General features: G+C 43.1%; 1 protein-coding gene across 13 annotated transcripts in view; it reads right to left on the reverse strand.

The window, feature by feature from the left end:
- The window catches only part of ADD1 (adducin 1), a 93,380-nt gene that overhangs the window by 56,389 nt on the left and 10,545 nt on the right, over window positions 1-26,446 (reverse strand). For 11 of the 13 annotated variants that reach the window (XM_031664769.1, XM_003890872.3, XM_003890874.3 and 8 more), the window contains exon 2: window positions 1,302-1,516. In XM_031664769.1, coding sequence (XP_031520629.1) covers window positions 1,302-1,496 — 195 coding nt within the window. In that variant the 5' untranslated portion in view covers window positions 1,497-1,516. Of the gene's footprint in view, window positions 1-1,301; window positions 1,517-10,197; window positions 11,261-26,446 lie in introns of those variants that run through there. The other 2 variants (XM_009188428.4, XM_009185608.4) reach the window with 2 other exon arrangements.

Raw genomic sequence — 26,446 nt, forward strand, 5'->3', positions numbered from 1 at the left:
AATCAATAAGCAGGTACTGTTAAGGCCTACTATATACCCAGGACTGAGCTAGGGTTTTTTTGGTTTCTTTTTGAGACAGTCTCACTGTCACCCAGGCTGGAGTGCAGTGGCATAATCTCTGCTCACTGCAACCTCCGCCTCCCAAGTTCAAGCGATTCTCCTGCCTCAGCTGCCTGAGTAGCTGGGATTACAGGCATGTGCCACCATGCCAGGCTAATTTTTGTATTTTTATTTATTTATTTATTTACTTATTGAGACGGAGTCTCACTCAGTCGCCCAGGCTGGAGTGCAGTGGCACAATCTCGGCTCACCGCAAGCTCTGTCTCCCGGGTTCACACCATTCTCCTGCCTCAGCCTCCCGAGTCGCTGGGACTACAGGCATCCACAACCACACCTGGCTAATTTATTTTTTGCATTTTTAGTAGACACAGGGTTTCACCGTGTTAGCCAGGATGGTCTCGATCTCCTGACCTCGTGATCCGCCTGTCTTGGCCTCCCAAAGTGCTGGGATTACAGGCATGAGCCACTGCGCCTGGCCAATTTTCGTATTTTTAATGAAGACAGGGTTTCACCATGATGGCCAGCCTGGTCTCGAACTCCTGACCTCAAGTGATCCACCCACCTCAGCCTCCCAAAGTGCTGGGATTACAAGCGTAAGCCAATGCACCCAGCCTAAGCTAGGTATTTTTTAAATTGTATTTAAAAATTGCCCCAATATATAAAGACCCTCTGGAAAAGTCGCAAGAGTAAAAAGGAGAAATTAACACTTCCTATCCTTTACGACACTGAAGATTTTTCATTTATGTTGTCTGATAACATGAACTAAACTGAATTCTTTCAACAACCATATACATATACTCAAGCCACTGATTTCCTGTGATAAGATCAATGAACTGGCCGGGCGCGGTGGCTCAAGCCTGTAATCCCAGCACTTTGGGAGGCCGAGACGGGCGGATCACGAGGTCAGGAGATCAAGACCATCCTGGCTAACACAGTGAAACCCCGTCTCTACTAAAAAATACAAAAAACTAGCCGGGTGAGGTGGCGGCACCTGTAGTCCCAGCTACTCGGGAGGCTGAGGCAGGAGAATGGCGTGAACCCGGGAGGTGGAGCTTGCAGTGAGCTGAGATCTGGCCACTGCACTCCAGCCTGGGCGACAGAGCAAGACTCCATCTCAAAAAAAAAAAAAAAAAAAAAAAAAAAGATCAATGAACTATGCCACTTATACAAGAGGGCATAAGACCTGAAGTATGAGAAAAGGAAAGATGACATTTGGTCAGAGAAAAGACTTCTCTTCTTACAGGGCTTTGCAGAATCATGGACACCCTCTTCTTCTGCTCCATCATGTTGAAGTCTTGGCGAAGGTCTGGTGCCATGTTCCTCTCCCTCAAGTACTCTGGGTTGTTCTCATCCACCCGGTCGAAGTACCTCTCCTTGTGAGGGGCTGTGGTCGGGGGTGGTGAGGTCACCACCGCAGCACGAGAATCACCATTCATTGTACAATCTTTCTAGGTTCCTACAGAATCAAAATAAAAGAAATTATTGTTTTCAAATCAATGTCTAACAGTGTTTCATGATGAGCACATGAGCTTGGTAAACACAGTCTTCAACAGGAGGATGCAATGACCAAGTGACAGTGGAAACCATGACCTGTGAGGCTTCTTTGTGGCCTCAGAGGCACATGGCTGATCAACCACCTCCCACCCTCCCACTAACCAATGGTGTGTTTTGTCCTAGCCATTGTTCCAAAGAAGAGAACAAGAGAACAATCTAACAAAGCAATTAAGTCCTCTGAAAAATCCAAAAAGAACTAAACAGTAAACTTTTGACCACGTGATTCTTTACAGACATGATTTGTCCCATACAGACAAGATCCGCACAGTTTATTCCAAAAGAATTTGATTTCTGATTTTTTTTTTTCCCCATAAGGTACTAGCAGTGCTTTTGCAAAGGATCCCCCAAACAGATCGACAGAAGAGAAGCCGCTCACACACAACTCACATAATGGTAAGTGTTCCTCCCTAACAGCTCCTTTCTGGTTAAAAGAACAATGGCAGGTACTGGCAATGTCAAGATGCTCAGTTTGTTAATAACCTAACATGCCAAGATGGCTCAAATTTAAAATTATGTGAATATGGCTACTGACATTACATTCTTTTCTCGGGGACAGGGGAACAGGGTCTTGTTCTGCCACCAAGGCTGGAGGGCAGTGGCCCAGTCACAGCTCATTGCAACCTCAACCTCCCAGGCTCAAGTGATCCTTCCACCTCAGCCTCCCAAGCAGCTGGGACTACCAGCGTGCACCGCCATGCCCGGTTAATTAAAAAAAAAATTTGTAGAGATGGGGGTATCCCTGAGTTGCACAAACTGATCTCAAACTCCTGGCCTCAAGCAATCCTCTCACCTTGGCCTTCCAAAGTGCTGGGATTACAGACAAGAGCCACCACGCCCTGTTAGCTTTCAAATGTGCATATGAACCACCTGGGAATTAAATTAGCACACAAATTAAGACTCATTAGGTCTGGAGTGGGGCCTGAAATTCTGCATGGCTCATCAATTCCCAAGTGATACCAATGCTGCTGAACTTGAACCACACTTTGGACAGCAAGCCTATAGAGTAGAGCTTGTTATGCAAAAAAGATATTTTTATTGTGGAACCAACAACCAAAGAATCAGCTGAAGAAATTAGCTTTTTTTTTTTAAAAAAAAGATCAATTTGATATTTCTGTTCTAAATGTGAAAGATAAAAATATCATGCTTAAAGTGGCAGTATTTCTTTTTGTCTTTTTTTAAATTTATTATTTTTTTGAGACAGTCTCACTCTGTCGCTCAGGCTGGAGTGCAATGGCATGATCTCGGCTCACTGCAACCTCTGCCTCCCAGGTTCAAGTGATTCTCTCCTGCCTCAGCCTCCCGAGTGAGTAGCTGTGATTACAGGCGCGTGCCACCACACCTGGGTAAATTTTTGTATTTTTAGTAGAGACGGAGTTTCACCATGTTGGCCAGGCTGGTCTCGAACTCCTGACCTCAGGTGATCCGCCCGCCTAGGCCTTCCAAAGTGCTGGGATTACAGGCATGAGCCACCGCGCCCAACCACTACTTCAAGAACTTAAAGGCAAAACATGAAAACAACTGGGAACTAAACATCAAAACAAAATAAATGAACTAATGACCTCAGTGGAATCTTTTTTCTCTTTGTTTTTGAGACAGAGCCTCATTCTGCCACCCAGGCTGGAATGCAGTGGTGCAATCATAGCTCACTACAGCCTGGAACTTCTGGGTTCAAGTGATCCTACTGCCTCAGCCTCCTGAAGAGCTGAGACTACAGGCCCACATCGCCACACCTGGCTACTTTTTTTTAGTTCTTTGGTACAGATGAGGTCTCACTATGTTGCCCGGGCTGGTCTCAAACTCCTGGGCTCAAGTGATCCTCCTGCCTCGGACTTCCACAGTGCTGGGATTACAGGCATGAGCCCAGCCTAAGTGGAATCTCTGAAACTTATTCTTCTCTATTTATATCCTTTAAATTGTTTAATTTAATCTGGCTACTCACTCCATTTATTGTAAACCTTCCGAAAGAATGACCAAAGAACAAAACAATAAGTTATCTGGCAATATTTCATTAGATGTAATTGAAGCTGAACATTCTGAGCCAATAATAAAAATGTTCTGCTTCAGTGTTTCAAAAAAAAAGACCAAAGAAAATCATTGAGTCCCAATTGTAAGCCATTTTCATCGGTAAATAAGGATATGAGGGTATATTTTAGAGGTAACTATAGCTATTTCCGGGTTCCCAGAAGATATTGAAAGACATCTTTGTAAGAACAACATATTTGAGATAAGGCAGGTATTACTTTCCCCTAGTTACAAATTGCTGTGTGAATGGGATAAGATAAAGACTGCACACCAGGTATATACATGCTCCATTCCAATAAGGAAGTCTATAAACTTAAATCAAAATCAAAGTATACACATTCTGAGCCCAATAATCAAGATTAAGCACAATTCTACTTTGAAGTACAAACCTGTCCTTCATTTTTATAAATTATGGCTTCAGGTTTCATCAACTTCATTTTCAAATAAAAATCTCTACAAAGAAATTATTATTTGCTGGGCACAGTGGCACATGTCTGTAATCCTGGCACTTTGGGAGGCCGAGGCAAGTGGATGCCTGAGCTCAGGAGCTTGAGACCAGCCTGGGCAACATGGTGAAACCCCGTTTCCACTAAAAATACAAAAATTAGCTGGGCGTGGGGGCGCACGCCTGTAATCTCAGCTACTCAGGAGGCTGAGGTACAATAATTACTTGAACCCGGGAGGCAAAGGTTGCAATGCGCTGGGTCGTACTGCTGCATTCCAGCCCAGACAACAGTGTAAGACTCCATCTTAAAAAAAAAAAAAAAAAAAAAAAGTTAAAAAGTTAAAAAGAGAGAGAAAGGGAAAAACATGCAAAAAACAAACTTTTGGAACATTTTTCATAGTATCTTAAAATAAATTTAAACTAATAAAATAAAATAATTTTAAAAGTAGGAACAGGTCAGGTGTGGTGGCTCATGCCTTGTAATACCAGCACTTTGAGAAGCTGAGGCGGGAGGATCACTTGAGCCCAGGAGTTCAAAGCTGCCTAGCTTACATAGTAAGGACTGCATCTCAACAAAAACATCAAAATAATTAGCCAGGAGTGATGGCACACGCCTGTAGTCCCAGCTACTCAGGAGGCTGAGGAGAGAGGATCACTTGAGCTGGGAGGTCAAGGTTGCAGAGAGCCATGAAGGCACCACTAAACTCCAGCCTGGGTGACAGAGCAAGACACTGTCTCAAATAAATAAATGTAACATAAACATTAAAATCTGCTCAATACAATATCATGTAACTATAGAGACTCTTTAGCATAATTCAGATAAAAGAGTATAAAACATATTAAGGGGAAAACTGTATTTCTTATTCTATTATGTAATGCTATAATTATACACTGGCAAGATGATATAATGGCAAATAAGTTGGAATAAATTTGAGTAAGTTGATTAAAGTACGGATGAATGTTTATCTCAGTATTTTATAATGTTGCTTTAATTTTACTTATGTAATACATTTTAAGGTTTCACCATCAACAGTATATTGATAGCTAAATTAATGAAATCTTTGGGAACAATATTTTCAAATAAACACAGACAACAGAAAAAAAAAGTCTGGATGAACCATGACAAATAAGTATGACCTGCCCAAGTGACATCTGCTTCCTCCACATCTCCCATCCCCCCAGATGTCACTCAAATCCAAGTCGTCATCACTCACCTCCCTGGACACTCAACGGCCTCCTAATTGGTTTCTCTACTTCCAGCCTCTTAACAACCCCCACAGCAATCCATTCTCTAAAACTTGGCCCTAGAGAGTTTTAATGTAAGTCAGATCACGTCACTCACTCCTCTGCTTAAAATCTGAGAACTAATATGCGGACCTTAGTAGGATCCTGATTGAAACAAACTGTAAAATAAAAATCTAAAAGTGACATTTGAGACAACTAGAAATTTGAACACTAGCTAGATTTTGATGGCATTAAGAAATTAGTTTTGGCCTTGAGGTGGCTCAAGCCTGTAATCCCAGCACTTTGGGAGGCCGAGACGGGCGGATCACGAGGTCAGGAGATCGAGACCATCCTGGTTAATACGGTGAAACCCCGTCTCTACTAAAAAGTACAAAAAACTAGCCGGGCGAGGTGGCGGGCGCCTGTAGTCCCAGCTACTTGGGAGGCTGAGGCAGGAGAATGGCGTGAACCCGGGAGGCGGAACTTGCAGTGAGCTGAGATCTGGCCACTGCACTCCAGCCTGGGCGACAGAGCGAGACTCCGTCTAAAAAAAAAAAAAAAAAGAAATTAGTTTTACATTTTAGGTGTAGTATTATTATGATTATATTAGATACAGAAATGTTTCTGGATAAAATGACATCTGAAATGCTCCTAAAATGTATGTGGGGGGAGGGGAGATGAAGTTACACAAGACTAGCCATGAGCTGATCACTGACGCTGGATGGTTAGTGCAGGACTCATCACACCGTGCTGTCTACTTCGTTTGTGTTTGAAACGCTCCATGATTCTTCTTGCTCTCAGAAGAAAGCACCTCCAGACCTTACATGAGCTGGTCTCTGCCTGCCTTCAGATGAAGACATTTTTTTTCTTTTCTTTTTTTTTTTTTTTTTTGAGGCGGAGTTTCACTCTTGTTGCCCAGGCTGGAGTGCAATGGCATGATCTCGGCTCACCACAACCTCCGCCTCCCAGGCTCAAGCAATTCTCCTGCCTCAGCCTCCCTAGTAGCTGGGATTATAGGCATGCGCCACCACGCCCAGCTAATTTTGTATTTTTAGTAGAGACGGGGTTTCTCCATGTTGGTCAGGCTGGTCTCGAACTCCCGACCTCAGGTGATCCACCCGCCTCGGCCTCCCAAAGTGCTGGGATTACAGGCGTGAGCCACTGCGCCCAGCAGATGAAGACATTTCAGCATGCTTTTTCAGACATACTACTGAGATCAGGATGAACAGCTATCTTAAGATTAACATCCCTTTTTAAAAAATTTATTTCCATTTTTATTTAATGTTTCCAAATACAAAAAAGTCAAGACACTTACACCAACTATCTTAAATGACATAAAAGCAATTCAATGTGTTTAACAATCATTTTTCCGCTTCAGTTCTGCTGCTTTTGGTATGATCGACAGGTAAATTGGATGGCATGTGCCTGGTTAGAAAATGTCATCTGTTGGCCAGGCACGGTGGCTCACGCCTGTAATCCCAGCACTTTGGGAGGCCAAGGAGGGGGATCACGAGGTCAGGAGATCGAGACCATCCTGGCTAACACGGTGAAACCCCATCTCTACTAAAAATACAAAAAAATAGCCGGGCCTGGTGGCAGGCACAGGTAGTCCCAGCTACTTGGGAGGCTGAGGCAGGAGAACGGCGTGAACCCGGGAGGCGGAGATTGCAGTGAGCCAAGATCGCACCACTGCACTCCAGCCTGGGCGACCGAGTTAGACTCCCGCAGAAAGAAAAGAAAAAAAAGAAAGAAAGAGAAAGAGAAAGAGGAAGAGGAAGAGGAAGAGGAAGAGAAGAGATGAGAAGAAAGGAAAGAAAGAAAGAAAATGTCATCTGTTTACAAAAAACAGCATGCAGCACAGTTCCTATCTTGTCTGCAGTCACTTCACAAACTACTTATTTTGATTTTTGTTTAGGAGGCACATGGAACTGAAAATTTTAGCTGCCCAATTTTATTCAACTACCCCACAAAAAAACACAAATGACAATCCTAACACTCTTCAATCTTTGGAGGGTTGAGATAGTAGACATTATTTGTTATCTTTAGTAGATTCAACTATTTAGCCTGAAAATGTTAACTTTTCTCTTAACAGAGATAAATCTCCTTAGGGCCTTTCCTCTAATTTTGCTAGACTGGGTTCCAGCTGCCTAGTGAAGAACCCCTCATGTGATATTTGAAGTGTGAAAACTGTAAAGTACCCTGTTGCATTACACAAATTCTTGCTAGCTGGACAGACTAAGGACAGCTGGTTTGCTAAATGGCATTGAAGAAAATCCTGACGGAACAGCACTATTTAGTCCAAATAACATCCCTTTTCTAATGTCCCAGAAAACACCACTCTGCCTAGTACGTTATTTACTGACCCAGAAATAACAAAGTACGGTATGTTGGAATATTTTTCTTAGCAGACGCACTGCAGCCCCAGGATGATCCATCTTTATTAATGTATAACTAAACCTCAGGTCAGAAACCAGACAAATGTTTGCTTCTCTAAAATATATAATGAGGGAATTCTGAAACTTTTGGACAGATTCAATTATTTATTGGCATCTCCCTTCTGGCACAAACATCTTTGCTAATGGTAACTATTCCCAGTATTCACATGATTTACTTTTGAGTCCCTAAAGCTAGAATATGAAAACCTAAGGCTGAAACAAGGAAGAAGAGAGCCATTAAAGCAAGCCTCTGTGAAAAATGCGTGCTGGAGGACCCAAAGGATCTTGTCCATTAGAATGCTCTTTGATTGTCAGCTAATAATGAAATACTGCTCCGTGGGGAAAAGTCAGCAGATAATGAAAGTGGTATCCCCCGCTAGTCCTTGGCCACCTGGCACCCAACTCCAGAGAGCCTTTGGAATTGTCAATAGGAGACCAAGAAGAGGGGTGATCTCTACAGTATCTTCCCTTATTTCTAACTCCTGACACACAATATACTTGCACTGGAGACATTTTCCACATTACATGCAAGGCACCAGAGATTAAAAAATACAAAGAGTAGGAGATGACAGACAAAATTCTCTTAGTGCATGACAGAACTGTACTTACAGTATATCAGCAGGGGAAAAGTGTCCATGTGTGGGAGGTAGAAAGAACTGAGAGAGGATGTTATGAGTTGAATTGTGTCCACTCTCCAAAATTCACATGTTGAAGCCCTAACCCCCAGTTCCACAGAATATGCCCTTATTTGGAAATAGGGTCGCTACAGATATAATTCATTAAGATGGGGTCCACAAGGCAGACCTAATCCAAAATGACTTCTGTCCTTATAAAATGGAAAATGTGGACAAAGAGACACACACAGGGAGAACTAAGTGTAGATGAAGGCAGAGGTTGAGGCAGTGCTTCCTCAAGCCAAGGAATGCCAAGGACTGCCGACTACCGAGCTGGAGAGAGGATGGGGCCCATTCCCCCTCAGCCTCAGGAGGAACCAGCCCTGCCCACACCCTGATCTTAGACTTCCAGCCTCCAGAACTGAGATGACACATTACTGTTGTTTAAGCCCCTGGTCTGTGGCACTTGGTTACAGCAGCCCTGGGAAACTCATACAGAGGGGCTGTCAGGAAAGCTTCACAGAGATGATTTCAGAGGTAAAACATGTGTCTGCCAGGTGGCTTGGGGAAGGCAGCAGTCACCTGGTGAATAAACACCTGCTGAGCTTTAGGGAGCAGCACAGAAGAGACAGCAGAGTGAGTGCAGTCAACCTTCCTCTGTGCCTGGCACCCAGCAGGTGTTCCACACATTTTTAATGACCTAATTTAACTGTTCTCTCTATTCTTTTTTTTTTTTTTTTTTTTTTTTTTGAGACGGAGTCTTGCTCTGTCACCCAGGCTGGAGTGCAGTGGCCGGATCTCAGCTCACTGCAAGCTCCTCCTCTCGGGTTTACGCCATTCTCCTGCCTCAGCCTCCCAAGTAGCTGGGACTACAGGCACCCGCCACTTCGCCCGGCTAGTTTTTTGTATTTTTTTAGTAGAGACGGGGTTTCACCGTGTTAGCCAGGATGGTCTCGATCTCCTGACCTCGTGATCCGCCCGTCTTGGCCTCCCAAAGTGCTGGGATTACAGGCTTGAGCCACCGCGCCCGGCCTGTTCTCTCTATTCTAAACCTTTCAGCCCCCACTCATTCTCAATATCCAACTCAAATGCTTCCTGCTTTATGAAGGTTCCCCACGCCCGAAGCCTGACACCTGGCCTCCTGTGTGTCAACATACACCATTCCCACCTCTCCCATGGCCACTTTCAAACAGGACCAAATCATATGCGGACAAATTATCTGGGTACATGCTTGCTCCATCACTGGTCTGTGGGCCTGTGAAATACAGGAACAATACATTTCTAACTCAGGTTTGTACAAGGGCCCTGGGGGAGTGTTTTATACATAGCAGGGGCTCAAACGAGACTCTGTTTATTCCTGAAGTAAGGTATTTGCTACAAGGAACATCTAACTTCCCTGGGACAAAGGGCTCCAAGAGGTCTGCATCCAAAATGAAACTGCATCGTCAAGAAATAAGCAGTGAAACAGAAGGTGGAGACTTCGCTGGAAAGAGTAGCGAGATTGTAAGCAGACTTGGGGGCTCCAACACTGATGACTAAATCCAGGCAGAGGGCTGGGAACAGTGTAGCAGTCAGCACATACCCTGGCCAGCACCCTGAGCAGAAGAGACATGGACACCCTGGCCAGAAATTCAATACAAACACTTGGAAACGTGCAATTTTGGAAGGCTGCAGCACTAGCCAATGCAAAAGAAATCCCTGTTATCTACTGGCAGGAGGGAGCCCAACATCTGGCACTATCTCCCAAATCAAACAGCACAAATGTAGTAAGTTCTAACCCTGCACTGCTTACAGTACTAGTCTAATGACGTGGTTCTCCACTACCCTAAAAGAGAACACCTACCTTATGTTGAAGGTTCTTCTTCACAGCTTTAGGCTGACTGAATGTGCCCTGTTTGGGACCTCAGAGCTCAGTAAAAGCCTTTAATTACTCTGATCGGATCATTTCTATTCCTGTGTCTCCGGATGTCCTCTTGCAGAAGAAGCTGCTCAAAAGGTACCTTTCAAATAATCACAGCTGAAGTTATCACTGTTTACTATGTGTGTATTAACTCATTTTTTCTGCAGATAAGGCATGACACAGTTAAACAGCCAGTAATGGGGTTGCTAGAGTCTGAACTCGGGCTGCCTGGCTCCAGAGCTCCTCCTCCTCCCTCCACTTCACATTCTGACAATCAGGATGTCTCAGAACAGCTCCAGTTAGAAACAAAAGCAAAACATAAAACTGAACCACAGCAAAGTGTCCCAGCCTACTCAAGTGGGTCCTCTTGCTTCCTCACTCTTTAATGATGAATGGCTAGTTAACGGCTTCCCAGCCTAAATCGTCCACATTTTATTAAGTCTTTTATACAATTATATAGCTGGTGTTTTTCTTTTAACTACAGCATTAATTAATCCTATGGTATATTATGAGAGATATTCCAGTTACTTGCTTAAGGTTGAGAAGGCAGTAAGAGGAGAAGCAAGAATTTGAAATTAAGACTATGGTTTGGAGACTGCACTCTTAATTGCTTCTCATTAAACTGTGTTCTTGTTGCTGACGACAGGACTCTCCAGTCCAAGGGTCAGTATTGAGCCAAAAATCAGAGGTTGGTTTTACTCAATCCTGTAAAACTTCAACACGTATGGTGTTACCTCACCTGTAAAGTAAAAACAGCTCCCCTCCCAAACTCCAGACCTAATTTTTCCCAAACCCAGTTGAGGAAAATGCAGCTAGAAAATGCGAGGGATCCAGAAAAGTGACCATGAATTGTATAAGGACACTATAAAGACCACTGCAGAGAACAATGTTCTCACACACACTAATTAATTCCAACCACCCTAACAAGATTCCTCCATGTGCAGATCAAAGACTGACTCAGTGTTTTTGTGGGTTTTCTTTCTTTTTCAGACTGGGTCTTGCTCTGTCATCCAGGCTGGAGTGCAGTGGTGTATTCTGGGCTCACTACAACCTCCGTCTCCTGGGCCCAAGTGATCCTCCCATCTCAGCCTCCTGAGTAGCTTGGGACTACAGGGGCGTGCCACCATGCCCAGATAATTATTGTATTTTTTGTAGAGATGGGGTTTAGCCAAGTTTCCCAGGCTGGTCTTGAACTCCTGGGCTCAAGCAATCCACCCACCTTGGCTTCCCAAAGTATTGGGATTACAGGTGTACCTGGCTCACAGTTTTAAGTTCCAGAGGTCTCACAATAAATAAATAGCTGGCTTTTTCAAAACCTAAATCCAAGACTACTCACTCTCAATGCGAAGCTCATCTACTGCATTGCAGCACAGAAAATCAAAATGTAAACACGGGAAGAGCTAGCAGGCATACTGGGGTTCTTCTGTCTAGTTCAGCACCATCTCCCCACCATTTAGCACAGAACAGGCCTCAATAAATATTTGGTAAATGAATGAATGATAAAAAAACACAAAATCAATTCTGTATTACTAATTTTCACAAAATTTATTTTCATTCCCCCCAAAAATACTATTTAAAATAACCTCCAGGCCAGGCACAGAGGCTCACGCCTGTCATCCCAGCACTCTGGGCGGCCAAGGCGGACAGATCACCTGAGGTCAGGACTTCGAGACCAGCCTGGCCAACATGGTGAAACCCCATCTCTACTAAAAATACAAAAAAAAAAAAAATTAACTGGGTGCGATGGTGCGTGCCTATAGTCCCAGCTATTCCGGAGGCTGAGGCAGGAGAACTGCTTGAACCTGACAGGCGAAGGTTTGCAGTAAGCCAAGATCGTGCTACTGCACTCTAGCCTGGGGGACAGAGGGAGACTGTCTCAAAAAAAATGAAATGAAATAAATAAAATAAAATAAAACATCCAGAATCTTCAGATGGCCCATGAACAAATATCAATCAGTATACTCTTAAAAAAGTTTTTTCAAGAAGAAATTCCACAAAGCAGACCGCAGTTAAGATTTCAGGAGGCCGGGCGCGGTGGCTCAAGCCTGTAATCCCAGCACTTTGGGAGGCCGAGACGGGCGGATCACGAGGTCAGGAGATCAAGACCATCCTGGCTAACACGGTGAAACCCCGTCTCTATTAAGAAATACAAAAACTAGCCGGGCGAGGTGGCGCTTCTGTAGTCCCAGCTACCTCAGGCTGAGGCCGAGAATGGCGGAACTCCGGGAGGCGGAGCTTGGTGCGAGCTTGGTGATCCGCCACTGCACTCCAGCGCCTGGGCGACAGCGCCAGACTCCGCCTCAAAAAAAAAAAAAAAGATTTCAGGAGAGGAATCTAGGAGAAATTTTATATATCTGCTATCTCGCAATTGAGCAAATAACACAACCCAAGAGAGACTCTGCTATAGTTACTATACTAATTCACATATTCCGAGCCACACGTCCTGAACAATCACATGTGGGAGAAAGCAGAACTCGACTTACCTTCTGGCAATGTCAGCTGATTTCTCTAATTTTGCTCCCTCATTATACTGTTACTGTCCTTCAATTAATATAATATTTTAATTTTTTAACTATACTTTTGTTGAAGTGATTAAATCTTTCAAAATCTTTTTATTGAAACAAAAATTTTTTTCTGAATTTCACTCTGTGAGAGTGGTTTGCTAAATAATGGTTTGAGTTGGATTTTATTTTTCTAGAGGGAAGGGGAAGGTGGGGAAGTTTGGCAGGATTGCACATAAGGGAGATTAAAATATTGACCACAAAAAACCAGGCAGTTTTGACAGAATTTAATAATCAGCAACTAAAAGTTCCTAGTTGTGAAGTAGCTGGTTTATCTGGAAGACAAATGATAAAAGAAAGCTTTGAAAATTATAGCAAGGGCTCACAAACTGAGAACACCACAATGGGTAAGTGTACTGAGAAAAATATATTTATTCTGTACACGCAAAGGCTGAAACATGAGATACTTCATTAACTCTGAAACTTCTGAAGATGGTGCCAGGTTTTCCTTCTAGAGCTAGGCAGGAAGCATTTAAAATCACAAAAATAAGCCTAAGAAGACTTGCCAAAGGTATGTTCATTGAAAATTAATTATGTCAGCTGATGGAGACTTGAAAGTCTTTATGCTATCAAATAATTATGAGTACACAAAATTTTAGATGGTCTAGTCTTCACAAAAACAAGGAAATACTGTCAGGCAGGAAAAAAAAAAAAAAAAAAAACAAGAGAAAATAGTGTGTGTACGGTACCTTTTGTGGGGGGAAGGAAGAGAATAAGAAAAATATTCACATTTGTTTGTATTTGCATAAAGAAATGCAGGAAGAATATACAAGAAACTTACAATGGTGATTTACTTGTAAAGAAGAGAGAGCTGGGTAGATGGGGACAGAGATGACCAGGAGATCCTTTATTGTTCATAGATACACACACACACATTTTTAAAGATTAATTTATAAAAGGTAAATTTACAAAATAATAAAATTTGAAAAATGAAACAAGTGAGGCACAATGGAGCCCGGGAGTTAAAGTCCAGCCAGGCAACAAAGCAAGACCCCATCTCTCTTTTTTTTTTTTTTTTTTTTTTTTTTTTTTTTTTTTTTGAGACGGAGTCTCGCTCTGTCACCCAGGCTGGAGTGCAGTGGCCAGATCTCAGCTCACTGCAAGTTCCGCCTCCCGGGTTTACACCATTCTCCTGCCTCAGCCTCCGAGTAGCTGGGATTACAGGCGCCCGCCACGTCGGCCGGCTAGTTTTTTGTATTTTTTAGTAGAGACGGGGTTTCACCGTGTTAGCCAGGATGGTCTCGATCTCCTGACCTTGTGATCCACCAGTCTCGGCCTCCCAAAGTGCTGGGATTACAGGCTTGAGCCACCGCGCCCGGCCGACCCCATCTCTTAAAAACCCAAAAACTCAAACCATTAAGAACGTAAATAAAATAATAAGCATCACTGAGAGCAATAGGCCTCCCATTCCCTGCTGGCATCAGCTCCCACCCCACCTCCTGGAGAGGAGACTCCACAGGGAGCCGGGGACCCTGACCAGAAAGGGGAAGGAAGTGTAAACACCTAAGAGTGCTTATGAGTGTAGGGCCACCTGGCAGACGGGCACACAGAGCAGGACTCCAAAAATCTCCTGAGCTTGGCATCTCAGATGCATTCGAATAAATAAAATAATAAGCATCACTGTGGGTATAAAATGAACAGAGGACACTGTTGGAACATTGTATTTTCAGCAGCATAATGATACCAAACATTTGTTTAAAGTTTTATATTTTATAACATAAATTCTTTTTTTTTTTTTTTTTTTTTTTTTGAGACGGAGTCTCGCTCTGTGGCCAAAGGTGGAGCAATGGCACACACGATCTTGGCTCACGGCAAGCTCCGCCTCCCAGGTTCAAGCAATTCACCTCTCTCAGCCTCCTGAATAGCTGGGACTACAGGCACACGCGGCCACGCCCAGCTAATTTTTTGTATTTTAGTAGAGACGGAGTTTCACTATGTTGCCCAGGCTGTTCTCGAACTCCTGAACTCAGGCAATCTGCCCGCCTCGGCCTCCCAAAGAGATAGGATTATAGGCGTGAGCCACCACGCCCGGCCATAAATTCTGTTATTTAAGTGTTTTAGCAGGATAGCCTTATCCTGATCTCACAGGTCATAAAATGTAGGTCCTCGGAGACTGTGTCTTACCTTAAGGTAGAGATAGTAAGTTAACCAAACTCTCTAGTTGACAGTGTATGGGGGTTAAATGTGCCCCACATGGTCTCCAAAATGATTCTGTTCATATCAGAACAGAATCTTTTCTTTCTTGCTTATCTTTTCTCTGGAACTCAGTATTTCAATCTATAAACAGGCTGTAGTAGCCAGGCACAGTGACTCATGCCTGTACTCAAAGCTACTTGGGAGGCTGAGGCAGGAGGATCACTTCAGCCCAGGAGTTTGAGATGAGCCTGGGCAACACGGTGAGACCCTATGTCTTAGAAAACAAAAAACAAAAACAAACAAACAAAAAAAGGTGTAGTAATGGCAACCATGAGTAATATTGTAAAATCAAAACTGCTGTCTGGAAAGCATTTAGAGTGTTTGGTAGACAGCAGACACTCACTGTAGGGTGGCTAACATTACTGAACAAACCTAAGAACCAAGTATCCTGGCTTCCAAGACTATGAACTTTCCACAGCACCAAATTGCTTCTTGCAATGATTTTTACTGTCAGTGACAACTGAAAATTTCTGATTCCTATCATAACACTTGGTTTCCAAAATATATTAAATACTGTTTCTCATATATGTAATTTGCTTCTAATTATTACTACCACTTTCCTATATTAACATTCAAATAATTTCTGAAGTCTTTAAAAATTCCAAGTAAAGCCTGGTACAGTGGCTCACAACTGTAATCCCAGCACCTTGGGAGGCAGAGGTGGGCAGATCGCTTCAGCCCAGGGTTTGAGACTAGTCTGGGCAATATGACAGAACCCTCTCTCTACAAACACAAACAAACAAAATACAAAAATTAGATGGGCGTGGTGGCATGCACCTGTAGTACCAGCTACTCAGGAGGCCGAGGTGAGAGGATCACTTGAGCCCAGTAGAGGCTGTAGTGGGCCACGATCATGCCACTGCACTCTAGCCTGGGTGACAGAGTGAAGCTCTGTCTCAAAAAAATTAAAATAATAACATGAAAATTCCAAGTGATATTTGGAGGGGAAAATCATGAAAAGTCTTAATAGCCACAAATAGCAAAAAAAAAAAAAAAAAGGCCAAACATAAATTTAAACAAAGGAAAATTATGATTCAAATTGCATACATGTGTATTAGTTCTTACTTATATGGCACCAAAATGGAGTCATTTCAATAGGCATGACAGTACAGAGGTAGAGGGGAGAGGCCACACTTTAGAAGTCTCTATAGTTGGGTCATGGAGAGAAGTGGCAGATCCCATGCAACTTTTCAAATGCAACGGAGCAGAGTCAAAGGATGACAATCACTGTCATGGAGTCAGCACTCAGTCACCAAGTATCTACCAAGCACCAACTGTGAGGCTGCTATAGACCAGGCACTGCTCAGCAATCCAGATTCTTGGGGGACATCAATGAACAAAACAAAGATTTCTTACATTTCTGCAGGGAGGCCAGGCAGTAAACATGATACATAAGTAAATCACACAGTCTGTTAGAAGGCAACAAGTGCTATGGGTAGGGAACTGGGAGTCCAGCGGGTGGGGAGGTGAGTCACATCATTAAGTAGGAAGAGCAGAGGAAAGCTCTCAGAGAAGGGGACAGCTGAGGAAGGACTCACAAACAGGTGGTGAGAGCACTGGGCCAGGTGGCCATATATCCATATATCCAGAAAGGCATTCCAGGCAGAGAGAAAGCTAGAGCCAAAACCCCAGGTAAGAACTGGCTTTTGTCTGGGAATGGGAGAGGGGAATAAAGCTGTCTGTTTATCATCTCCTTTCTTTAAGCATTGAGATATTCAGTCACATTTTGGTAAATAAGCAAAGATAAAAAGAGGCTAAGAGTTGAGCATCCTGTTTAATTTTACATAGAAAACTAGTGTCGGGGGTAGGATTTGAATCCACAGCTCCTAAAACTGTGGTTTGAACCTCTGAGACCCACTCCTCAGTGACGCTGGTTTCAATTCCTTCTGACCGCATTCACTTCACTAGCGCTCAGCAACATCTGGCACAGCTGCTCCCACTTTCAGGAATCATTGTCCTCTTCTGGTTTTCAGACATCAGTTTCTGGTTCTCCTCCTACCTCTCCAGCTACTGCTGTGAGTCTCCCTTGCTGTTCTACCTCTTTTATCCAACTTCTACCTGCTGGGGTGCCCAGTACCCTGAGCTGCTTCTCTTCCCTAGCTATCCCATTGCCTTAAGCCAGGGGTGTCCAATCTTTTGGCTTCCCTGGACCACACTGGAAGAAGAACTGTCTCGGGCCACACATAAAATACACTAACACTAACGATAGTTGATGAATTTAAATCTCATAGTGTTTTAAGAAAGTTTACAAATTTGTTAGGCTGCATTCAAAGCTGTCCTGGGCCACATGTGGGCCACAGGTTGGACAAGTTTGTCTTAAAGGATTACACTGATCCAGGCCCATCCTTGGCTCTAAACACCACCTCCACCAGTGGTTCTCAGCCCTCATCATACATTAGAGTGACCTAGATAGCTTTAAAACAAACCATGTCTAGACCCAAACCCAGACCCACAGAATCTGAATCTCTAGGAATGGAGCCTGGGCATCAGCATTTTTAAAGGTGAGTCAAATGTGCACTCAAGAGTTAAGAACCACTGATTTATATACACTAATGGACCCCAAATTTTTATCTCTAGCCCTAAACTCTTCCGAGTCCAAACTTGCATGTCCAAATGCCGACAAAACATCTGTTTGAATATTTAAAGTCCACTCAAACCTAACTTATTCAAAATAAGACTCAATCTCTAGTCTTGTCTCTGCTTCTAAACTCGTAAACTCTTAATAATTCATTCTCCATAAAGGTATTACTGTATTTAAATGTCACACCCTACTTAATTTGGGAGTGGTAGTTCATGCCTTTAATCCCAGCACTTTGGGAGGCCAAGGACCCCTTGGGGCCAAGAGTTCAATGGCTTTCCACAGCCCCTAGAATAAAATCTGCACTCTTGACCCCAACATGCAAGGGCCTTCCCAGTTTGGCCCCCAGCCCCCACGCTCCCTTGCTCACCATCTCCCAGACACACCAGTCTCCCTTCTGTCCTCAAACACCCCCAGTCCCTTCCTGCCTCAGTCTTTGTACTTGCTGTCCTCTCTGCCTAGAACAAATAATTTATTCCAGCTACTTTGAATGCTTTAGTCCTTATCAGTTTGGCTGCCGGTCAAATTTCACCTCTAAATTTTGAAGTCTGCTTCCCTGCCCACCCTATTTAGAATAGTCCCCACTCCCAGCTCTCTCAAATCACCCTGGACTTTTTGTGTTTTCTTACCCTTCAAAGCACTTATCACTATCCAGGCATAGACTCTGGAGCTAGACTGCCTGAGTTCAAACTCCAGCTCAGTCACTTACTGACTCTGTAACCTTGGCAAGATTTCTTAACTTCTCTGGTGGAAGTTTCCACATTTGAATTATGAGTTTAATAACAGGTTAATGCATGTAAAATGTTTAGAGTAAGTGGCTGACAAATAAGAAGTACGTAAGTGTTAACTCTTAGTAATACTGTCAGAAATAAACTATCTCCCCTAGTATAATAAAACTCCCAAGAGGACAAGAAACTTGTCTGTCTCATTCACTGCTGTATTCACAGAGCTGTCACCATAATAGTCTCTCAATTAATACATATTAAAGAACAAATACATTTCCAGATCTAACATTTTGGACTAACAATGCTAATCTAAGTTTGGTTTCTAAAGGCATACGACTAAGAAAAACCTTTGCTTTGCTTCAATCACAACTGACGTCCCACTGAAGAGACCCTTGGGGTACAGCAGCAAACTAAAACACTCCAAATTTCACTCACAAGTTCGCCACTCACAAGGAAATTCTAGACTGCAAATGGACAATCTGCATATCAAATGGGGTTTTGTATCTCTGAATTAAGAAGGTCTTATGTTTCCAAGAATTACGTCAATTCCCAAAGTTGATCAAGCAAAAGTAACTACTATGTCTGCCTCTTGATGGCTAGATTTGGAGACTAAAGCTCACACAAACAACTCCCAGAGGTAGGACAATAAGAAAAGGAGATTTCTAGACCTCAGGGAAGTTGTAACTAAGTGGGCCTGGTACTATAGTGAAACCCCATAAAGACTGCAGGAAGACTCAGCTAAGTCAGGAAGCACAGGTTGACTGGACACATCAGTATAGAAAACTCTAAGTAAGATTTTATAAGGAAGGAAAAAACCAACATTCTATAATCTAATTAAACATGTAAGGAGGGATTAACAGTACTAACCTGAGAATGCTTCTCCTGGAAAAAAAAAACAACAACAACAAAGGAACAATACCAGGGGAATCGTTTAATAATTATAAAACAGTAAGATGGAAAAGTATGTCATCATAAAGTGATCTTATGAATAACGCAGCTGCTGAATGAAATGGTGGTAAACAATGTGTCTAAAGTGGTAACTGCGTGAAGGGTAAGCCTGACACTGGAAAGGAAAACTTACAGTAAAGAAAACCTCCAAAATGGGCGAGGATTAAATAAAAAGCTTCACTTCCTTTTTGGCTTACATACTCTGAAAAGGAAGCAGAGGCTATCACTAAAATTTCTGTTTTGGTAGATGGGAAATGTCTGCTTTGTTTTGGCTTTTTTCAGACAGGGTCTCAATGTTGCCGAGGCTGGAGTGTAGAAATGTCTACTTTATTTGACATTTCTCAGTATGTGAGCATGAATTTTTTTTAATATGCTTATTTACATTTAAAATTTCCCATAGTCTATTATTTCCTTTGTCCACATATCTGTTGAGATCTTCATGTATTTATTTCTATACACATCTGAAAAAAAAAGGTACGGTATTGACCCTTTTATCATATTTGTCATTCTCAGAGTATTATCTTCTATAATTTTATTTTTCAATAAGAAAATATTTTAACATTTTGCATATTTAGGTCAACAAACCTTTTCCTTTGTGATTTCTTCTGCTTTTAAAAAGAAAGTTATTATTCCTTCCCAAGTACACATCTAATAAAATGTTCCAAAAAAATGTTAAGGCGTTATCTCTGATAAACATTTTATTTTGCTTTGTCTCCACAGTGCCTCTATAATTTTAAACATTTCTTTTTAATCCACCTGGGATTTATTTTGATGAATGGTATGTTTTCTAGCTATCACATCATCAACAATCTCTTTTCCCCACAGACAAAGAGGGGCAGGGTCCAAAGAGGCAGGTTTCGACTTTGTACCAGCAACGCCCTACTATCACTTCATAGGCTTATTGTCTTCTGTACGTCAGTTTCCACATTTGTAATAAAATACACTCGGTCATATGTTCCCAGGTTGTTGGGGCAATTAGAACTAATAAATGTAAAATGCCTAGCACAATGTCTGGCACACAGATCTCCCATGATAGTAAATATGTTTATTATTCATTGTTTGTTGAGCCGTGGTCTCACTACATGGACAAGGTTGGTCTCAAACTCCTGGCTTCAAGTGATCCTCTGACCTCAGCTTCTCAAACTGCTAAGAATACAGGCATGAGCCACTGCCTGGCCTTGGGTGTGGTTTTGAAAATGACTCTGAGCGAAGCAACTAAAGATAACCATCTGTCTAACTGAAAAAATGTGAGTGAACTTTAATGCACCCTATCCTGTTTATATTTCCACAGTATGTCTAGTATCGCTGGTGCAGAAAAGAACCTGGTTTGGGTCTTTATCAAAATTCCATTAGCCTCGCAATGCTGATTAATAAATGTGCTCAGGCCGGGCGCGGTGGCTCAAGCCTGTAATCCCAGCACTTTGGGAGGCCGAGACGGGCGGATCACGAGGTCAGGAGTTCGAGACCATCCTGGCTAACACGGTGAAACCCCGTCTCTACTAAAAAATACGAAAAACTAGCCGGGCGAGGTGGCAGGCGCCTGTAGTCCCGGCTACTCGGGAGGCTGAGGCAGGAGAATGGCGTAAAAACCCGGGAGGCGGAGCTTGCAGTGAGCTGAGATCCGGCCACTGCACTCCAGCCTGGGCGCCAGAGCGAGACTCCGTCTCAAAAAAAAAATAAATAAAATAAAAAATAAAAAAAATAAATGTGCTCAATTCCTATCTATGGTTTATAACTCTAAGGCCAGACAACTCAGGTTCTGATTCCAGTTCACTGAACTACGTAACCTTAGGCACATTTCTTCATCTCTCTCTATTTCAGTGTCTTCATCTGTAAAATGAGAATCATTATCTACTTCCTTGGTTTAAGATTAAATGAGTTGACTTATGTCAAGTGTTTAGTACAAGGTACATAGTAAACACTCAGTAAGTGGTAGCTATCACTATTATTATTAGCAGTAGCAGCAACGGCATTATCTTTAAAGACTGACTGAATCTCTCTAAAAAGGACACCAGAACATCATTCTGTAATGGACAATAATTAACGGTCTTTCCTGGTATTTGCAGGGGGGACACATATCTCTACCACATAGTAGAGTTTCCTCTTAGAGGCTGTACCACTGCTGCGTATGGTCATTTTTTTAATCCAACTGCCAGACTGCAAGCTTACTGAAGGCAAGAGCTATTACAATGCTTTAATTCCAATATTCCTAACATAATGCTCTGAACACAGATCTTAAATAAATGGTTATTAAATTATTATATTATAATTTTAAAAAAAGCAATGAGACAGAACCTTAGAAGCATGTATTTTCTGCCCCAGAAGGAACTTTAGAAGTCACCCAGTCATTTCACAGATGCTAAAATCGAGTTCCAGAACAAAGTAATGATTTTACCAAAGTCTTGTATGCTGGCCACACTGGAGTCAGTTCCCCTGTATCACGGAAAACACCAACAACACACCTCACTCGCTCCCTGGGCTGTCAAACCGTGCACTTTGGAACCAACCTCACACTGAATACACCTTTTGTATGTTTTAAACTAGTTTCCAATCACTATTTCCATTTGGAGACCTCAACTAACACAAATACTTGAAAATCCCTACCACTCAGATTTTCTTTGTGAGACAGGGTCTTGCTGTGTTGCCCAGGTTGGAGTGCAGTGGTACAATCTCAGCTCACTGCAACCTCTGCCTCCTGGGCTCAAGCGATCCTCCCACCTCAGCCTCCTGAGTAGCTGGGACCACAAGTGCGCCCCATCATGCCCAGCTAATTTTTGTATTTTATGTAGAGACGGGGTTTCGATTTGCCCACATTGGTCTCAAACTCCAGGGCTCAAGTGATCCTCTAGCTTCAGCCTCTTGAGTAGCTGAGACTCAGACTACAGGAGCACCACCATGCCTGCTAATTTTTAGAATAAAAAAAAAACTTTAAATTGAATTTTTAGGTCAAAAAATGAATAACAGCTTAGACACAGAGGAATCTGTGAACTAAAACATAGCTTTGAAAAAACTACCCTGGCTGGGTGCTCACGCCTGTAATCCCAGCACTTTGGGAGGCTGAGGCAGGCGGATCACGAGGTCAGGAGATCGAGACCATCCTGGTCAACACTGTGAAACCCTGTCTCCACTAAAAACACAAAAAAATTAGCCGGGCGTGGTGGCGGGTGCCTGTAGGCCCAGCTGCCCAGGAGGCTGAGACAGGAAAATGGCGTGAACCCGGGAGGTGGAGCTTGCAGTGAGCCAAGATCGAGTCACTGCACTCCAGCCTGGGCAACAGAGCAAGACTCCATCTCAAAAAAAAAAGAAAGAAAAAAAGAAACAATTACCCAGAAACCAGTACAAGGAGAAAAAGAGATGCAAAATATGAAAGAAGAGATATAAATAACAGAATAAGGGCCGGGCGCAGTGGCTCACGCCTGTAATCCCAGCACTTTGGGAGGCCGAGACAGGTGGATCACGAGGTCAGGAGTTCGAGACCATCCTGGCTAAAACGGTGAAACCCCGTCTCTACTAAAAATACTAAAAATTAGCCGGGCGTGGTAGCACGCACCTGTAGTCCCAGCTACTCGGGAGACTGAGGCAGGAGAACTGCTTGAACCCGGGAGGTGAAGGTTGCAGTGGCCTGAGATCCCACCACTGCACTCCAGCCTAGGAAACAAAGCAAGACTCCATCTCAAAAAAAATAAAATATAAAAAACAACAGAATAAGAAAGTTGGCTGGGTGTGATGGCTCAAACCTGTAATTCCAGCACTTTGGGAGGCTGAGGTGGGTGAATCACCTGAGGTCAGGAGTTTGAGACCAGACTGGCTGACATAGTGAAACCCCGTCTCTATTAAAAATACAAAAATTAGCCAGATGTGGTGGTGCACACCTGTAGTCCCAGCGACTTGGGAGTCTGAGATGGGAAAATCACTTGAACCCAGGAGGTGGAGGTTGCAGTGAGCGGAGTTCACGCCAGAGCACTCCAGCCTGGGCAACAGAGCAAGACTCCATCTCAGGGGGAAAAAAAGAAAAAAAAAACAGTCTAGAAACCATTTACTTGAGTTACATGCAGAAATAATAAATACGGAAGGGTAAATATTCCAAGAGAAAATGTCTGACAACTTCCCAGAGCTGAAAGACATGAACCTACAAAAACCAAGCAAAATAAATAAAGATAAATTCATACCTTACACACATTGTAATGAATATGCAGAATAGCCAAGGCCAAAATAAAGAAAAGAAACTTCTAACAGAAGCCGGAAGGAAAAAAGACAGATCACCTACAAGGGAATAACAAACTGACTACTGCCAAACTTGCCAACAGAAACAACAAAAGTAGAAAACAGTAGGATAACTCCAAAATGCTGGAAAGAAATAACTGTCAATCTGGATTTCTATATCAAGTAAAATTATCTTTCAAGAACTTAGGTGAAGGTTGGGAGTGGTAGCTCATGCCTGTAATCCTAGCACTTTGGAAGGCTGAGGTGGGAGGATACTTGAGCCCAGGAATTCAAGACCAGCCTGGGCAACATAATAGTGAGATCTGTCTCTATTTTTTTTTTTTTTTTAAAGAACTTGTGTGAAATAATTTCCAAGTAGCTAGGATTACAGCCACGCACCACCATGCCCAATGGTGGCTCACGCTTGTAATCCTAACACTCTGGGAGACTGAGGCAGACAGATCACTTGAGTCCCGGAGTTTGAGACTAGCCTAAGCAACACAGCAAAACCCGGTTTCAAAAAAAAAATACAAAAATTAGCTGGGCATGGTGGCATGTGCCTGTAGTCCTAGCTACTTGAGGGCTGAGGTGGGAGGATGACTAGAGTCCAGGAGGTCAAGGCTGCAGTGAGCTGTGATTGCATCACTGCACCGAGGCCTGGGTGAAAGAGTGAGAACCTGTCTCAAAAAAAAGAAAAGAAAAAAACTTGTGCCCTCCAGCCTGAGTGTCAGAGGAAGACTGTGTCTTTAAAAAAAAAAAAAATTGGGAGGCCAAGTTGGGTGGATCACGAGGTCAGGAGATTGAGACCATCCTGGCTAACACAGTGAAAGCCCATCTCTACTAAAAATACAAAAAATTAGCCGGTGTGGTGGTGGGCCCCTGTAGTCCCAGCTACTTGGGAGGCTGAGGCAGGAGAATGGCGTGAACCCGGGAGGCGGAGCTTGCAGTGAGCCGAGATCCGGCCACTGCACTCCAGCCTGGGCAACAAAGCGAGACTCCCTCTCAAAAAAAAAAAAAAAAAAAGTCTGGACTAAAACACTGAACAGCAGCAGCATGCAGCATGTAACTTAAGAGTTGAGTAATAGGAACTAAAGAACTTTCACGCCTTTGCTGTATCTAGGAGAGCGACAGAATATTAGTTTTAGACTTCATTAACTATGCATAGCAAAATTGAAGGGCAATCTACTTAAAAGAATGATATGAGCATGTCATTTCAAACCAAAAAGATGAAGAATTATTTAAAAAAAACTCCTTTAGTTGTTAAAAAGGCATTGGGGAGGAAAAGAAACAGAACATGGTAACTCAAGATGATAAAGGAAAGTACAATTGGAAATGCATGCTGTGTTCTGCTCTGTATCCCGAAGACTTTGGAGGCCTTGAGACATGATCATTGAGGGTCAGATGAGACCATCCTGCTGGAATATTAGTGAAACCCCGTCCTACGAAGAAATAAAAAGAGTTTGCCCAGATATGGCGCCTGAACTCAGCCACCTTGAGGCTTGAGGTCGAGACTCAGGAACCTGAGGCGGAGCTTTTGGGAAAGAGCTGAGATCTGGCCACCGCACTCCAGCCTGTTACAGATGACCGCCCTCAAAAAAGCATAGAGCACCATCAGAATCCGTTAATGAGAATGCAAATAATTTATGCCAGGCTAAAGACAGAAAATTGAGGTAACTGAAGAGGATACCTTTAGTAAGCTGACCGGTCCAAATTGGTGTTCTAAAATGAATGCCTGAACCTGTAAATACTTAATTATATTCAGAAGTTCGTCATGGCGTTATTTTGGGATTGTGAGACTATCCTGGATTACCTGGGTGGGCCCTGAATGTAATCACAGTATCCTTATAAAATTGAGGTGGGGGACATTTAAGCACACAGAAGACAAGAAAGCAATCTAACCCGGGTCACAAAGATTGGAGTGATGCAGCCACAGCCAAGGAACGTGGCAGCCATGAGAAGCTGGAACAGGCGAGGAACAGATTCTCCCATATCACCTCCAAAGAACAACGCACAGCCCTAGCAACACCTTGATTTTGGTCCAGTGATATTGTTTTCAAACTTCTGGCCTCCAGAACTATGGGAGAATAATTTCTGTCGTTTTAAAGCACCACGTACGTGGTAACTTGTTACAGGAGCCATAAAAATACTAATATACCCATGAAACAGAACACAGTCTGAAAATAAATGGAGAAAAATACAAACACCAGGCAAACACCAACCAAAACAAAGCTGGAGTAACTATATTAATATCAGACAATGAAGACCAAGAAAATAAAAGCATTTATTCAGAATGGAAAAGGCCACAAACCTAAGTACAATTCAACAGGAAGATGAAAAGTATAAGGTTATACACACCTAATAAAATACTGTCAACATATATGAACCAAAAATTGCTAGCACTCACAGAGAAATTGACAAATCTACCATAATGAGATTACCATAATAATCTACCACATTGCTCAAGTCAGTAACAGTAAATAAGAAATACGAGCAATGTGGCCGGGCGCGGTGGCTCAAGCCTGTAATCCCAGCACTTTGGGAGGCCGAGACGGGCGGATCACGAGGTCAGGAGATCGAGACCATCCTGGCTAACACGGTGAAACCCCGTCTCTACTAAAAAATACAAAAAACTAGCCGGGCGAAGTGGCGGGCGCCTGTGGTCCCAGCTACTCGGGAGGCTGAGGCAGGAGAATGGCGTGAACCCGGGAGGCGGAGCTTGCAGTGAGCTGAGATCCGGCCACCGCACTCCAGCCTGGGCGACAGAGCCAGACTCAGTCTCAAAAAAAAAAAAAAAGAAATACGAGCAATGCAAGTAACAAGTTAGATCATTAGAGATATATAGAACTTTGCACCTCCCTGCTTTCTCACACAAATTAAATACATGTTGTTTCTTGCTTGCTTGCTTGTTTTTTTAAGATGGAGTCTTCTGTCGCCCAGGCTGGAAAGCAGTGGCATGATCTTGGCTCACTGCAGCCTCCGCC

The sequence above is a fragment of the Papio anubis genome, chromosome 3 (genome assembly GCF_008728515.1).
Source record: "Papio anubis isolate 15944 chromosome 3, Panubis1.0, whole genome shotgun sequence".
NCBI classification, from domain to species: Eukaryota; Metazoa; Chordata; class Mammalia; order Primates; family Cercopithecidae; genus Papio; species Papio anubis.